At 37.8% G+C, this 15546-nt stretch overlaps 1 protein-coding gene across 12 annotated transcripts in view; it reads left to right on the top strand.

The window, feature by feature from the left end:
* The window catches only part of LOC131941207 (SPARC-related modular calcium-binding protein 1), a 72318-nt gene extending 58183 nt beyond the window's left edge, over positions 1 to 14135 (top strand). For 8 of the 12 annotated variants that reach the window (XM_059300253.1, XM_059300259.1, XM_059300255.1 and 5 more), the window contains exons 8-15: positions 306 to 410; positions 2824 to 2975; positions 3111 to 3195; positions 3476 to 3575; positions 4578 to 4659; positions 4890 to 5046; positions 6015 to 6071; positions 7390 to 7859. In XM_059300253.1, coding sequence (XP_059156236.1) covers positions 306 to 410; positions 2824 to 2975; positions 3111 to 3195; positions 3476 to 3575; positions 4578 to 4659; positions 4890 to 5046; positions 6015 to 6071; positions 7390 to 7430 — 779 coding nt within the window. In that variant the 3' untranslated portion in view covers positions 7431 to 7859. Of the gene's footprint in view, positions 1 to 305; positions 411 to 2823; positions 2976 to 3110; positions 3196 to 3475; positions 3576 to 4577; positions 4660 to 4889; positions 5047 to 6014; positions 6072 to 7389; positions 7864 to 12673 lie in introns of those variants that run through there. The other 4 variants (XM_059300251.1, XM_059300249.1, XM_059300250.1 and 1 more) reach the window with 3 other exon arrangements.
* The last annotated feature ends 1411 nt before the right edge of the window (positions 14136 to 15546 follow it).

Raw genomic sequence — 15546 nt, 5'->3', positions numbered from 1 at the left:
AGGTGTCTTCTGAGTCAATAGTTGCACTCAATATTATCAGCACAAATATGTCCCCCTCACTGTTTTAACCTATTGATACAACTGTACTCATGTGTTTCTTTTTGTTCTGCACTATTTTGCCATTCATATATATATATATATATATATATATATATATATATATATATATATATATATATATATACAAAATTTACTTCAGGATATTTCTAAACTACAGATAGGTCAATAAGTTATCTCCCCGTTCATGTCTACACTCGCGGGATGACGTAATGTTTTCTAATTGTTACCTTTCCACCTGATCCCAGATACCATCAAGGTGCCGTTACCGCCATCGTTTGTGGCCACCCATATGGCCACTTTGAACAGCGGGCCATCATCCAACAGCTTGGCCAACAGACATGAGAAAAAAGGTGAGAAAATAATCATTTTTAGAGACCATGAGAAAAAAGGTGAGAAAAAAATCATTTTTAGAGACCATGAGAAAAAAGGTGAGAAAAAAATCATTTTTAGAGACCATGAGAAAAAAGGTGAGAAAATAATCATTTTTAGAGACCATGAGAAAAAAGGTGAGAAAAAAATCATTTTTAGAGACCATGAGAAAAAAGGTGAGAAAAAAATCATTTTTAGAGACCATGAGAAAAAAGGTGAGAAAATAATCATTTTTAGAGACCATGAGAAAAAAGGTGAGAAAAAAATCATTTTTAGAGACCATGAGAAAAAAGGTGAGAAAATAATCATTTTTAGAGACCATGAGAAAAAAGGTGAGAAAAAAATCATTTTTAGAGACCATGAGAAAAAAGGTGAGAAAAAAATCATTTTTAGAGACCATGAGAAAAAAGGTGAGAAAAAAATCATTTTTAGAGACCATGAGAAAAAAGGTGAGAAAAAAATCATTTTTAGAGACCATGAGAAAAAAGGTGAGAAAAAAATCATTTTTAGAGACCATGAGAAAAAAGGTGAAAAAAAAATCATTTTTAGAGATCATGAGAAAAAAGGTGAGAAAAAAATCATTTTTAGAGACCATGAGAAAAAAGGTGAGAAAAAAAATCATTTTTAGAGACCATGAGAAAAAAGGTGAGAAAAAAAATCATTTTTAGAGACCATGAGAAAAAAGGTGAGAAAAAAAATCATTTTTAGAGACCATGAGAAAAAAGGTGAGAAAAAAAATCATTTTTAGAGACCATGAGAAAAAAGGTGAGAAAAAAATCATTTTTAGAGACCATGAGAAAAAAGGTGAAAAAAAAATCATTTTTAGAGATCATGAGAAAAAAGGTGAGAAAAAAATCATTTTTAGAGACCATGAGAAAAAAGGTGAGAAAAAAAATCATTTTTAGAGACCATGAGAAAAAAGGTGAGAAAAAAAATCATTTTTAGAGACCATGAGAAAAAAGGTGAGAAAAAAAATCATTTTTAGAGACCATGAGAAAAAAGGTGAGAAAAAAAATCATTTTTAGAGACCATGAGAAAAAAGGTGAGAAAAAAATCATTTTTAGAGACCATGAGAAAAAAGGTGAAAAAAAAATCATTTTTAGAGATCATGAGAAAAAAGGTGAGAAAAAAATCATTTTTAGAGACCATGAGAAAAAAGGTGAGAAAAAAAATCATTTTTAGAGACCATGAGAAAAAAGGTGAGAAAAAAAATCATTTTTAGAGACCATGAGAAAAAAGGTGAGAAAAAAAATCATTTTTAGAGACCATGAGAAAAAAGGTGAGAAAAAAAAATCATTTTTAGAGACCATGAGAAAAAAGGTGAGAAAAAAAATCATTTTTAGAGACCATGAGAAAAAAGGTGAGAAAAAAAATCATTTTTAGAGACCATGAGAAAAAAGGTGAGAAAAAAAATCATTTTTAGAGACCATGAGAAAAAAGGTGAGAAAAAAAATCATTTTTAGAGACCATGAGAAAAAAGGTGAGAAAAAAAATCATTTTTAGAGACCATGAGAAAAAAGGTGAGAAAAAAAATCATTTTTAGAGACCATGAGAAAAAAGGTGAGAAAAAAAATCATTTTTAGAGACCATGAGAAAAAAGGTGAGAAAAAAAATCATTTTTAGAGACCATGAGAAAAAAGGTGAGAAAAAAAATCATTTTTAGAGACCATGAGAAAAAAGGTGAGAAAAAAAATCATGTTTAGAGACCATGAGAATACCCTGAGTCCGGGGGCTCAAGTCACCTCCCCACGCTGGGACTGACCGGCTTCATAGAACCTCCACACGTCTTCTTCTTTGCTAACAATCAAAGAAAGGTAACCCAGTTTAATTCATCCAGCGCTGTATTTTCATGAGTCGCTTCCCTTTGACCGTAAAACTCATGCCGCTTGCCAAGCCTTAGACTACAGAATATTTTATTGATGGCCAAAGTATTTGTGTATTTTTATATGCGTATATTGTGTTTCTATGTTGTCTATATAAATGTTTGTGAATGTTTAATTATTTGTTGTGTAACCATGTTTGATGGTAGCATCTTCCAAATCTGGTATGTTTATATGTGTGTTAATCGGTATGTCGCCTTTGATATTCTGTAAACATAGTGTTGTCTTTTCCCCCCTCTATCATATTTCTGCAAGCTATCTCTGCTAATCCGACTCTTTGACTCCCTTATCCGTAGGATCTGACTTCCTAAATCTTATTAGGGCGTTTTTTTTTCTCTGACTCCTTGACTCCCATATGTGTGTTATGTCTGTGCACCTGACTCCCTGACTCCTATATGTGTGTTATGTCTGTGACTCCCTGACTCACTGACTCTCATATGTGTGTTTAGTCTGTGACCTTGACTCCCATGTGTGTTATATCTATGACTCTGATTCCCTGACTCCCATGTTCCAGAGACCAGCCAGAACTGCCTGGAGGAGCGCGAGTCAGCCATGAACGACAACTCTCAGGAGCCCAATGCCAAGTACTACATCCCATCCTGCACGCCATCAGGACACTGGGAGAAGGCTCAGTGCCACCACAACGGCTACTGCTGGTGTGTCTCGGTACGTTGTCATGGCAACATCCACCTACACCCACACCACGTGCTAGACATGACGTCATTGTCTCATGTGTCGTCACGTCTACCGTTTTAACCAGCTAGATGCCGTATGTCCACACGTCTACCATTTACCTTTCAGGAAAGTACAGGTGAACCTATCCCAGGTACCGCCACATTCAACGTCACACCTAGCTGCACCTTTGAGAACGAGAGAGAATTGAAAGGTCAGTTGGGCAGTACACAGGTGCTCTGGCTATACATGGACAATCAGGCATGCACACGTATACATGTACATAATATATACATACATGTTTACAAATATACATATTCATTTCAACACACACATAATACGTCCATGTATATACAATTCACACACATACACACATTATATATATATATATATATATATATATATATATATATATATATATATATATATATATATATATATATATATATATATATATGCACATGGAAACAAAATGTGTACGTGCCCACTACCAGGCTGCCCCCTAGAACACAAGAGAAAATTTCTCATTGATCTAATGGCTGACCTGACGGAGGAGAGGAAGAAATCCTTATTAGAGGGAGACAACCACAACAAGTAATTGGATTTTAATGCCTAATTAATCAAGTTTTAATGCAAGGCCTAATTAATTGAGTTGTTTTGTCCACTAGGAGAGATTCAGTTTTGTTCAATCTAATTATGTTTTATCTACGTCATTAATTTATATTTTAATATTAGCAAAAACTTATGGATCTGATAGAAGTCGCCATTGTTTGTTTATATTATTATATTCATGCATGGCTCAGGGCGGGTCTCACAACGTTATTGTGTACCCCGTCGTATTGGCTGGGGGGTCTAGCAGCACTGATTGTCGCACCTGTATGGTCAATAGTACTGATTGTCGCACCTGTCTTGGATGGCTTAAGGCTGGAGATGTTGATTTCATTGGGGAGGGGTGGGGGTGGAGATGGGCTAGGGTAGGGTAGGAGAGTTACTAGGTAAAGCATGATGCAATATCCAAGTAACAACGATAATGACGACAAGGACGGTGAAACAATGTGTGTGTGTGTGGGGGGGGGGGGGGGGGGGAGTTGTCTACAAGCCATGTCCGCACTGCTGTAAGGTTGTGTACATTGTTGTGTACATTGTTAGCTACATTCTGTCATTTAGTCTGTGACGTCATCTGTCATGTCATCTGTCATGTCATCTGTCACGTCATCTGTCATGTCATCTGTCATGTCATCTGCCATGTCATCTGTCATGTCATCTGTCATGTCATCTGTCATGTCATCTGTCATGTCATCTGTCATGCCATCTGTCATCTGTCAAGTCATCTGTCATGTCATCTGTCATGTCATCTGTCAAGTCATCTGTCATGCCATCTGTCATGTCAACTGTCACCTGTCAAGTCATCTGTCATCTGTCATGTCATCTGTCAAGTCATCTGTCAAGTCATCTGTCAAGTCATCTGTCATGCCCTCTGTCATGTCAACTGTCACCTGTCAAGTCATCTGTCATCTGTCATGTCATCTGTCATCTGTCATGTCATCTGTCAAGTCATCTGTCATGTCATCTGTCATCTGTCCCCTCCCCCCACAGCACTAACCCTACAGAAACCCTCGCCCAGCGTGAAACAGTTGCCAGATGGAAGTTAAAAAATCTGGACAAAAACAATAACGGGGTAAGGCGACCACTTCCTGTTTGGTGTGTGGGGGTGTGGGGGTGTGTGGGGTGTGTGTTGGTGTGAGGGTGTGAGGGTGTGTGGGTGGGTGGTGTTTGGGATGTGGGTGAGGGTGGTAACTAAATTAAAGTAAGTTTTCTCATATATTTTAACGTGCCCACTCGAATGAATGAGTATAAAACATTTTAATTTGACAAGGGGGATAATCAATAGATAATTTGTTTGCCCAGATATTGGAGAGAAAGGAGTGGCGGCCCTTTAGGAAGACGACACTAAAAAACAAGAGTTATCCCCGCAAGTGCCGCAGGAGTTTTCTCCGCTACTGTGATGAGGACAACAACAAGAAAATTACCTTCGAGGAATGGAAGGATTGTCTGGGCTTAAATCGTAAGTCTGTTGTCTGGGCTTAAATCGTAAGTCCGTTGTCTGGGCTTAAATCGTAAGTCTGTCATGATTGTCTGGGCTTAAATCGTAAGTCTGTCATGATTGTCTGGGCTTAAATCGTAAGTCTGTCATGATTGTCTGGGCTTAAATCGTAAGTCTGTCATGATTGTCTGGGCTTAAATCGTAAGTCTGTCATGATTGTCTGGGCTTAAATCGTAAGTCTGTTGTCTGGGCTTAAATCGTAAGTCTGTCATGATTGTCTGGGCTTAAATCGTAAGTCTGTCATAATTGTCTGGGCTTAAATCGTAAGTCTGTTGTCTGGGCTTAAATCGTAAGTCTGTCATAATTGTCTGGGCTTAAATCGTAAGTCTGTCATAATTGTCTGGGCTTAAATCGTAAGTCTGTCATGATTGTCTGGGCTTAAATCGTAAGTCTGTCATAATTGTCTGGGCTTAAATCGTAAGTCTGTCATGATTGTCTGGGCTTAAATCGTAAGTCTGTCATGATTGTCTGGGCTTAAATCGTAAGTCTGTTGTCTGGGCTTAAATCGTAAGTCTGTCATGATTGTCTGGGCTTAAATCGTAAGTCTGTCATAATTGTCTGGGCTTAAATCGTAAGTCTGTTGTCTGGGCTTAAATCGTAAGTCTGTCATAATTGTCTGGGCTTAAATCGTAAGTCTGTCATAATTGTCTGGGCTTAAATCGTAAGTCTGTCATGATTGTCTGGGCTTAAATCGTAAGTCTGTCATAATTGTCTGGGCTTAAATCGTAAGTCTGTCGTGATTGTCTGGGATAATTTTAGGCTGCTGTTACGTCATTTGTGAAAAATGAGAGCAAAATGTGCTAAACACGTGACACAAGAAAAAGCTTTAATAAAAAACTTGCAATTATGTAAGAGCGAAATCTCTGCCAAAGACACGAATGAATTTGAGATTAAAATACCGCCACGCATCAATGATTTTGTTGTTTCAGAATTCCAGTTTAACAGCCTACCCATCAACCCAAAACGGAGCGGAAAAAATCCTTTTAGTGAGTTTTGTTTTCCTCTTCAATCCTTTTATTGAGTTTTGTTTTCCTCTTCAATCACCTTCTTTGTTTTAAATCTGAACGACTCGAGTTGTTATTGTGAGTTCTTTCATCAAAGAATACAACTACCAGTTCTTTCAACTTTCAACTTTATTTACATTAATAAAATAGTTCCACAAGAAATAATGATGAAAAATCCATTGTAGAATAAAGGCAATCAAAGTACAATCTAGAAAACAAAGTGACGTGGTGACAGCTTACATTCTTCTATACAGGCACTATACAGGCACTATACAGGCACTATACAGGCACTATACAGGCACACTTAGTCCACCTTACTCTCCCCTTTTATATCCTTCATTCTCTCCCTTAACGCCAGTGAGCGATCGAACAAAAAAGCATCGAAAAATATGACGAGTCGCTCACAAAGTCCTTCCGTTGGCCAGGTACTCTACATTCATACAAGTTCATGCTAAATACAATATAAATAAACAATACCCAAACTACAGTCTGTACAAATCCAACTCAGCTTCTCTCTGCACACACAACGTGGGAACCACTGACAAATGGCTGGAACAATCTAGAACAAAAATCTTCGGGTGGCCCCAACTAAGCCGTATTAAGTTAATCCGATTAAGATAATCCGATTAAGATAAGCTGAGGTTTAAACAAAAACGGCCGAGATAATTTCAGAGAAAAAAAAACAACGGCCAACAGGAGAATACACGGAGAAAATGGCTTCATTTAAACAGGCACATGGACGCATTGATCCAAATACAGTTTAAAAACTAATCAATGTAATCACAGATGTAATCAATATCTTTGTTTTATCCAACCATATAGTGACCGTACTATTCATTCATTGGCCGCACTTCTGGCTCTGACAGTAATATATATATATATATATATATATATATATATATATATATATATATATATATATATATATATATATATATATATATATATATATATATATATATACATATATATATATATATATATATATATATATATATATATATATATATATATATATATATATATATATATATATATATATATATCGCAATTTGATTATTATTGTAGCAGTACATTAACTGCATCCTCCACCAATCACCCCCCCCCCTTAAATCCAGATTCCACCCACACAACCGAACTTAACCCTTACCATGACATGACTCACCATGACACCATTGCTGTCCTAACACTAAAATACGCCTTTTTCATGCCAACCTAACAAACCACGCCTATTTTTATGCTCGCCTGAATAACCCCGCCCACATTTATGCTAATCTGTACACCGTCTCCGCCCACGTAGATATATTAAAGTACCTGAAGAGTGACGACACATCCAGATAGACACTGAGGCATTCTGGGAGCGGCAGAGACATCCGGTCAACGTTGTCTTGTGTTGAATTGTGCTGTGTTGTATCATGTTGCGTTGTGGTATATTGTGTTGTGTTGCGCTGTGTTTTGTTGTGCCATCGAACCCTACAGCTAGCACCAGTGAACCCTACAGCTAGCACCAGTGAACCCTACAGCTAGCACCAGTGAACCCTACAGCAAAAACCAATGAACCCTACAGCTAGCACCAGTGAACCCTACAGCTAGCACAAGTGAACCATACAGCTAGCACCAGTGAACCCTACAGCTAGCACCAGTGAACCCTACAGCTAGCACCAGTGAACCTTACAGCTAGCAACAGTGAACCCTACAGCTAGCACCAGTGAACCCTACAGCTAGCACCAGTGAACCCTACAGCTAGCACCATCAAACCCTACAGCTAGCACCAGTGAACCCTACAGCTAGCACAAGTGAACCATACAGCTAGCACCAGTGAACCCTACAGCTAGCACCATCAAACCCTACAGCTAGCACCAGTGAACCTTACAGCTAGCAACAGTGAACCCTACAGCTAGCACCAGTGAACCCTACAGCTAGCACCAGTGAACCCTACAGCTAGCACCATCAAACCCTACAGCTAGCACCAGTGAACCCTACAGCTAGCACCAGTGAACCCTACAGCTAGCCCCAGTGAACCCTACAGCTAGCACCAGTGAACCCTACAGCTAGCCCCAGTGAACCCTACAGCTAGCACCAGTGAACCCTACAGCTAGCCCCAGTGAACCCTACAGCTAGCACCAGTGAACCCTACAGCTAGCACCAGTGAACCCTACAGCCATACAGCATACTTGCACATCAACATACTGAAGCAACACAGAAGGAATGTAAATACCTTCTGAAAGTATGTCAGTATAGACGCCATTGACTTACAAGGGAAACAACTGCTAATGGATTTAGACGTTTCCTATCCATTCATGAATTGTTGCCGTAAAATCCAACCATCGGCTTGGAATTTAACTCTCAGCTATTAGCTGTTAGTTGTAGAATCTGACCTTCACATACATTGTATGTAATTATACACCTGTAAATAATGTATGTCTCACACAGCTTGTATTTCCCGATGGATGCTGTATTTGCTTGTTCCACGCCTGTGCCATATTACCCTATGGAATTCTAATTAATTTCCCCTTCTATATTCACCTCGAAAAAAAAACAATATTTGTATCTGGTTTTGTGTAAATAAACAGATACCCCTTGGATCCATCCTTCCTAGAGTTATTCGCATGAACATCCCCGAGACTACCCCCACCCCCACCCCTATACATCCCCAAGACCTACCCCCCCCCCCCCCCCCCCAGCACACTACCATATCTGTCTCTGACTGACTGGATCGAATCCCATTTGTTAGCAGTCGGTGTCCAGTTGCTCTAGGTTCGAATCCCTACAGAACTACAAGCTTCCACCAAACTGACTTCATACATCATCTTACCTACCAACATCCCTTACCACCAATCGTCGGATGGCTCATTTTCTTCCAGTGTCACCACTTGTCACCATTAGTAATAGCGTGGTGCAGTGTATCACCATTTGCCTCCTGGCTTTTGTGTTATATTGTCGTACAATGTCACCGCACATCACGATATTCATCTTGTGTCACCACACATCACGATATCCATCTTGTGTCACCACACATCACGATATCCATCATGTGTCACCCCACTGTCCCACCATGTCTCACCACTCAAACAATGCATGTCACCAATCAATCCCTATCATCACATGTTCAGCCAATTCAATTAAAACAAATCTGAAGAAATCACGCATCGAGAATTCCAATTAACTTTAATTAAACACAAACAATCTTTTGTCGCTAATATTTTATGGATAATTACTTTAATTTAGGTCAGCGAAAAAATAAATATTTATTTTACCGGAAAAATAAACTCCAAAGTAAAATGTCAGGTTTTATTTTCTTTCGCCTCTAGAACAATGAGTCGATATCTGTGACAAGAAATATGACAACAAAACTAAAACCAATATATCTGTGACAAGAAATATGACAACAAAACTAAAACCAAGATATCTGTGACAAGAAATATGACAACAAAACTAAAACCAATATATCTGTGACAAGAAATATGACAACAAAACTAAAACCAATATATCTGTGACAAGAAATATGGCAACAAAACTAAAACCAATATATCTGTGACAAGAAATATGACAACAAAACTAAAACCAATATATCTGTGACAAGAAATATGACAACAAAACTAAAACCAATATATCTGTGACAAGAAATATGACAACAAAACTAAAACCAAGATATCTGTGACAAGAAATATGACAACAAAACTAAAACCAATATATCTGTGACAAGAAATATGACAACAAAACTAAAACCAATATATCTGTGACAAGAAATATGACAACAAAACTAAACCCAAGATATCTGTGACAAGAAATATGACAACAAAACTAAAACCAATATATCTGTGACAAGAAATATGACAACAAAACTAAAACCAAGATATCTGTGACAAGAAATATGACAACAAAACTAAAACCAAGATATCTGTGACAAGAAATATGACAACAAAACTAAAACCAATATATCTGTGACAAGAAATATGACAACAAAACTAAAACCAAGATATCTGTGACAAGAAATATGACAACAAAACTAAAACCAATATATCTGTGACAAGAAATATGACAACAAAACTAAAACCAATATATCTGTGACAAGAAATATGACACCAAAACTAAAACCAATATATCTGTGACAAGAAATATGACAACAAAACTAAAACCAATATATCTGTGACAAGAAATATGACAACAAAACTAAAACCAATATATCTGTGACAAGAAATATGACAACAAAACTAAAACCAATATATCTGTGACAAGAAATATGACAACAAAACTAAAACCAATATATCTGTGACAAGAAATATGACAACAAAACTAAAACCAATATATCTGTGACAAGAAATATGACAACAAAACTAAAACCAATATATCTGTGACAAGAAATATGGCAACAAAACTAAAACCAATATATCTGTGACAAGAAATATGACAACAAAACTAAAACCAATATATCTGTGACAAGAAATATGACAACAAAACTAAAACCAATATATCTGTGACAAGAAATATGACAACAAAACTAAAACCAATATATCTGTGACAAGAAATATGACAACAAAACTAAAACCAATATATCTGTGACAAGAAATATGACAACAAAACTAAAACCAATATATCTGTGACAAGAAATATGACAACAAAACTAAAACCAATATATCTGTGACAAGAAATATGACAACAAAACTAAAACCAATATATCTGTGACAAGAAATATGACAACAAAACTAAAACCAATATATCTGTGACAAGAAATATGGCAACAAAACTAAAACCAATATATCTGTGACAAGAAATATGACAACAAAACTAAAACCAATATATCTGTGACAAGAAATATGACAACAAAACTAAAACCAATATATCTGTGACAAGAAATATGACAACAAAACTAAAACCAATATATCTGTGACAAGAAATATGACAACAAAACTAAAACCAATATATCTGTGACAAGAAATATGGCAACAAAACTAAAACCAATATATCTGTGACAAGAAATATGACAACAAAACTAAAACCAATATATCTGTGACAAGAAATATGACAACAAAACTAAAACCAATATATCTGTGACAAGAAATATGACAACAAAACTAAAACCAATATATCTGTGACAAGAAATATGGCAACAAAACTAAAACCAATATATCTGTGACAAGAAATATGACAACAAAACTAAACCCAAGATATCTGTGACAAGAAATATGACAACAAAACTAAAACCAATATATCTGTGACAAGAAATATGACAACAAAACTAAAACCAAGATATCTGTGACAAGAAATATGACAACAAAACTAAAACCAAGATATCTGTGACAAGAAATATGACAACAAAACTAAAACCAATATATCTGTGACAAGAAATATGACAACAAAACTAAAACCAATATATCTGTGACAAGAAATATGACAACAAAACTAAAACCAATATATCTGTGACAAGAAATATGACAACAAAACTAAAACCAATATATCTGTGACAAGAAATATGACAACAAAACTAAAACCAATATTTAAGACCAGTCAGGGACGACCCCTTCACCATCTTTACAATTCTCTCTCACCATCTTACAGATAGCAGCATGCGACTTCCATCCTTTATAGACACCAGTATGCGACCCCCGTCCTTTATAAACACCAGTATGCGACCCCCATCCCTTATAGACACCAGTATACGACCCCCATCCTTTATAGACACCAGTATGCGACCCCCGTCCTTTATAAACACCAGTATGCGACCCCCGTCCTTTATAAACACCAGTATGCGACCCCCGTCCTTTATAGACACCAGTATGCGACCACCCCCCATTCTTTATAGACCCCCAATGTGCGACCCCCGTCCTTTATAGACCCCCAATGTGCGACCCCCGTCCTTTATAGACCCCCAATGTGCGACCCCCGTCCTTTATAGACCCCCAATGTGCGACCCCCGTCCTTTATAGACCCCCAATGTGCGACCCCCGTCCTTTATAGACCCCCAATGTGCGACCCCTATCCTCTGAGCACCCCATCACGCCCCCCCTCCCCCACACTATAGTTGTATGTGATTCTTATCTTTTTTTCTCTGTGAATATTTGATATATATTTTTGACTGTTGGCTTGTGATACAAGAATTGCTGTATATGCACTGTTTTAGCTTTCAATGTGCTAATATCAATTATATTTTCAGTGTGCTCATGTAAATCATGTTTTTAAGTGTGTTCACATACAATATGTTTTTTGTGTGCTCATATAAATTATGTTTTTAAGTGTGTTCGTGTAAATTATGTTTTTAAGTGTATCCGTGTAAATCATGTTTTAAGCTCCGGGTATCACCAACCATTCGAGGGCCTAGGTCCCAAGCTTCTCTTTCAAGAATTTATGTTTGGATCTGTTTTTCTCTTTAAATATAAGCTTTAATTTGGTTGAGAGGAAAAGAGTTAAAATATCTGCAGTTGTGAACAATAGGAATAATTTGTTTATGTCGATCCTTCCAGTTTAATTACAATTAGCTGATTAGCAAATTCGGTGCTCCATTTTATTAGTTTATTTTTTTAAAGTATCAAAAACTTTAATCCAATCCAAACTTTTGGACTGATTTTTTCCCGCTCTCGTTTCAGTGGATCAGTTGACGTGAAGGCCCCCGAATGGTTGGTGACAGGTCACGTGGCATCGCAAGAAAGACGCTGATTGGCTGTTGGCTAGTTGGTATAGGATACTTTGACTGCGGGCTATGCCGCCCTTGGATTTGAGTATGTGAACTTATAAAATGTGATTATGCCAGAAATCTTTGAACGAGTTATTTGTCAGCTTTTGTACTCATCTAAATAAAAATGAAATCACATTGAATTCAATCAATAGAACTGTTGACGTTTGTTCTACAAAATGTCTTGAAATATTTTCTAATAAAATAAAAGCAAAACGATTTTAATAAAAAGATTCCTGCATCTACTCATCACACTCCGGTCAAATTCGTGACTGGCACAAAGCAGTGGCGCCACCTGTTGGGGGGGGGGGTGTAGCCCCAATACCGCACTAGGTGACACACTACCTAGGGACGCCATTAATAAAGAAAAAAAAGACCCAAAGATTTTAAAATTTAGTCTCAGTCCTAATTTCCAAATGTCGAATGCTACTGCTTGCACTTCAGTATTTTCAAAATATTTATCAGATAGAAATCCAATGGTGAAATGTTGATGGCGTTTTAATAAGACGGTCATATGACCAATGTGTTTGCTGGTCACATGACCAATGTGATGGCTGGTCACATGATGGAAGTATCACGTGATGAATGTAAGATTGAAGCAATATTGAATGATTGCCCAACCCAGAGCCATTTTTACAATCACGTGTTTGTTGTAAGGGGGACAAAGGTCGTGAGGTCGTATGGTCAAAGGTCATGTGGCTAAAGGGCATGTGGTCAAAGGTCGTGTGCGAGGTCACAATGTGTTTGGCTGGTTGTAACATTTCCTTGCATGTGTTGTACAATTTTTATTGCTATGATGTTTAATTAACTTAATTGGCAAAATGTTTTTTCACTATTCTATAGGGGCAATCCATAAACGACGTCACGTTTTTAAACGATTTACCCTCCCCCCCCACCATTGTCATCCACTGTCACACAAATTAGAGAGTAAAAAAGTGACGTCACACCTCAGACTACACCCCTACTCCCTCAGAGTTTGTGTGTGTTTGTCAAACATCGATTTCTTCACTAACAGCAAACTGAGATCCTTCAACATTGCATGCCTTGATCAAGTTCACAAACATTTTTTTTAAAAGCAAATTAACGGCTATAATCCCGTTTCTAACTTTATTTTTAAAAATCTAAAATTGTGTCGTCACACTTACCACCCCTCCCCCATTCTTCATCATACAACGTCACACACGTCTTAACCCCCTCCCACACCCTCCCACACATCATACAACGTCACAAAAGTCTTAACACTCTCACACACCCTCCCACACATCATACAACGTCACAAAAGTCTGAACACCCTCCCACACTTCATACAACGTCACAAAAGTCTGAACACCCTCCCACACTTCATACAACGTCACAAAAGTCTGAACACCCTCCCACACTTCATACAACGTCACAAAAGTCTGAACACCCTCCCACACTTCATACAACGTCACAAAAGTCTGAACACCCTCCCACACTTCATACAACGTCACAAAAGTCTTAACACCCTCCCACACCCTCCCACACTTCCACCTAAGAGTGTGATGTCGTTTATGGTAACCTCTTTTTTATTTGATTTGTTTGAATTGTTTCTTTAAATATTTTACCTTGATCTAACTTGTTTTTTTTAAAATAAACCTGGCGAGGTCCAAACATATTGTAGAGCAATTTGTATAGAACTTAATGAATAAATTGGGTCAAGGTCAGATTAGTGTACACACTAAATATCTGCTGGGTGTGTCGTGTCAGGTGTGTACACAGACACACCATGTTTTAGTGTGTACATGGAGATAGGTGCAGGTTATTGTGTACATGGAGATAGGTGCAGGTTATTGTGTACAAGGAGATAGGTGCAGGTTATTGTGTACAAGGAGATAGGTGCAGGTTATTGTGTACAAGGAGATAGGTGCAGGTTATTGTGTACAAGGAGATAGGTGCAGGTTATTGTGTACATGGAGATAGGTGCAGGTTATTGTGTACATGGAGATAGGTGCAGGTTATTGTGTACATTGAGATAGGTGCAGGTTATTGTGTACAAGGTGAGAGGTGCAGGTTGTTGTGTACATGGAGATAGGTGCATGTTATTGTGTACATGGAGATAGGTGCAGGTTATTGTGTACATGGAGATAGGTGCAGGTTATTGTGTACATGGAGATAGGTGCAGGTTATTGTGTACAAGGAGATAGGTGCAGGTTGTGTACAAGGAGATAGGTGCAGGTTATTGTGTACATGGAGATAGGTGCAGGTTATTGTGTACATGGTGATAGGTGCAGGTTATTGTGTACAAGGAGATAGGTGCAGGTTATTGTGTACATGGAGATAGGTGCAGGTTATTGTGTACATGGAGATAGGTGCAGGTTATTGTGTACATGGAGATAGGTGCAGGTTATTGTGTACATGGAGATAGGTGCAGGTTATTGTGTACATGGAGATAGGTGCAGGTTATTGTGTACAAGGAGATAGGTGCAGGTTATTGTGTACAAGGAGATAGGTGCAGGTTATTGTGTACATGGAGATAGGTGCAGGTTATTGTGTACATGGAGATAGGTGCAGGTTATTGTGTACATGGAGATAGGTGCAGGTTATTGTGTACATGGAGATAGGTGCAGGTTATTGTGTACATGGAGATAGGTGCAGGTTATTGTGTACAAGGAGATAGGTGCAGGTTATTGTGTACATGGAGATAGGTGCAGGTTATTGTGTACATGGAGATAGGTGCAGGTTATTGTGTACAAGGAGATAGGTGCAGGTTATTGTGTACAAGGAGATAGGTGCAGGTTATTGTGTACATGGAGATAGGTGCAGGTT

This window comes from Physella acuta, unplaced genomic scaffold (genome assembly GCF_028476545.2).
Source record: "Physella acuta isolate Inbredline_101_S28 unplaced genomic scaffold, ASM2847654v3 ptg000353l, whole genome shotgun sequence".
Classification (NCBI taxonomy): Eukaryota; Metazoa; Mollusca; class Gastropoda; family Physidae; genus Physella; species Physella acuta.
The sequence above is the reverse complement of the archived record's forward strand: the minus strand, read 5'-3'. Positions and strand labels throughout refer to the sequence as shown.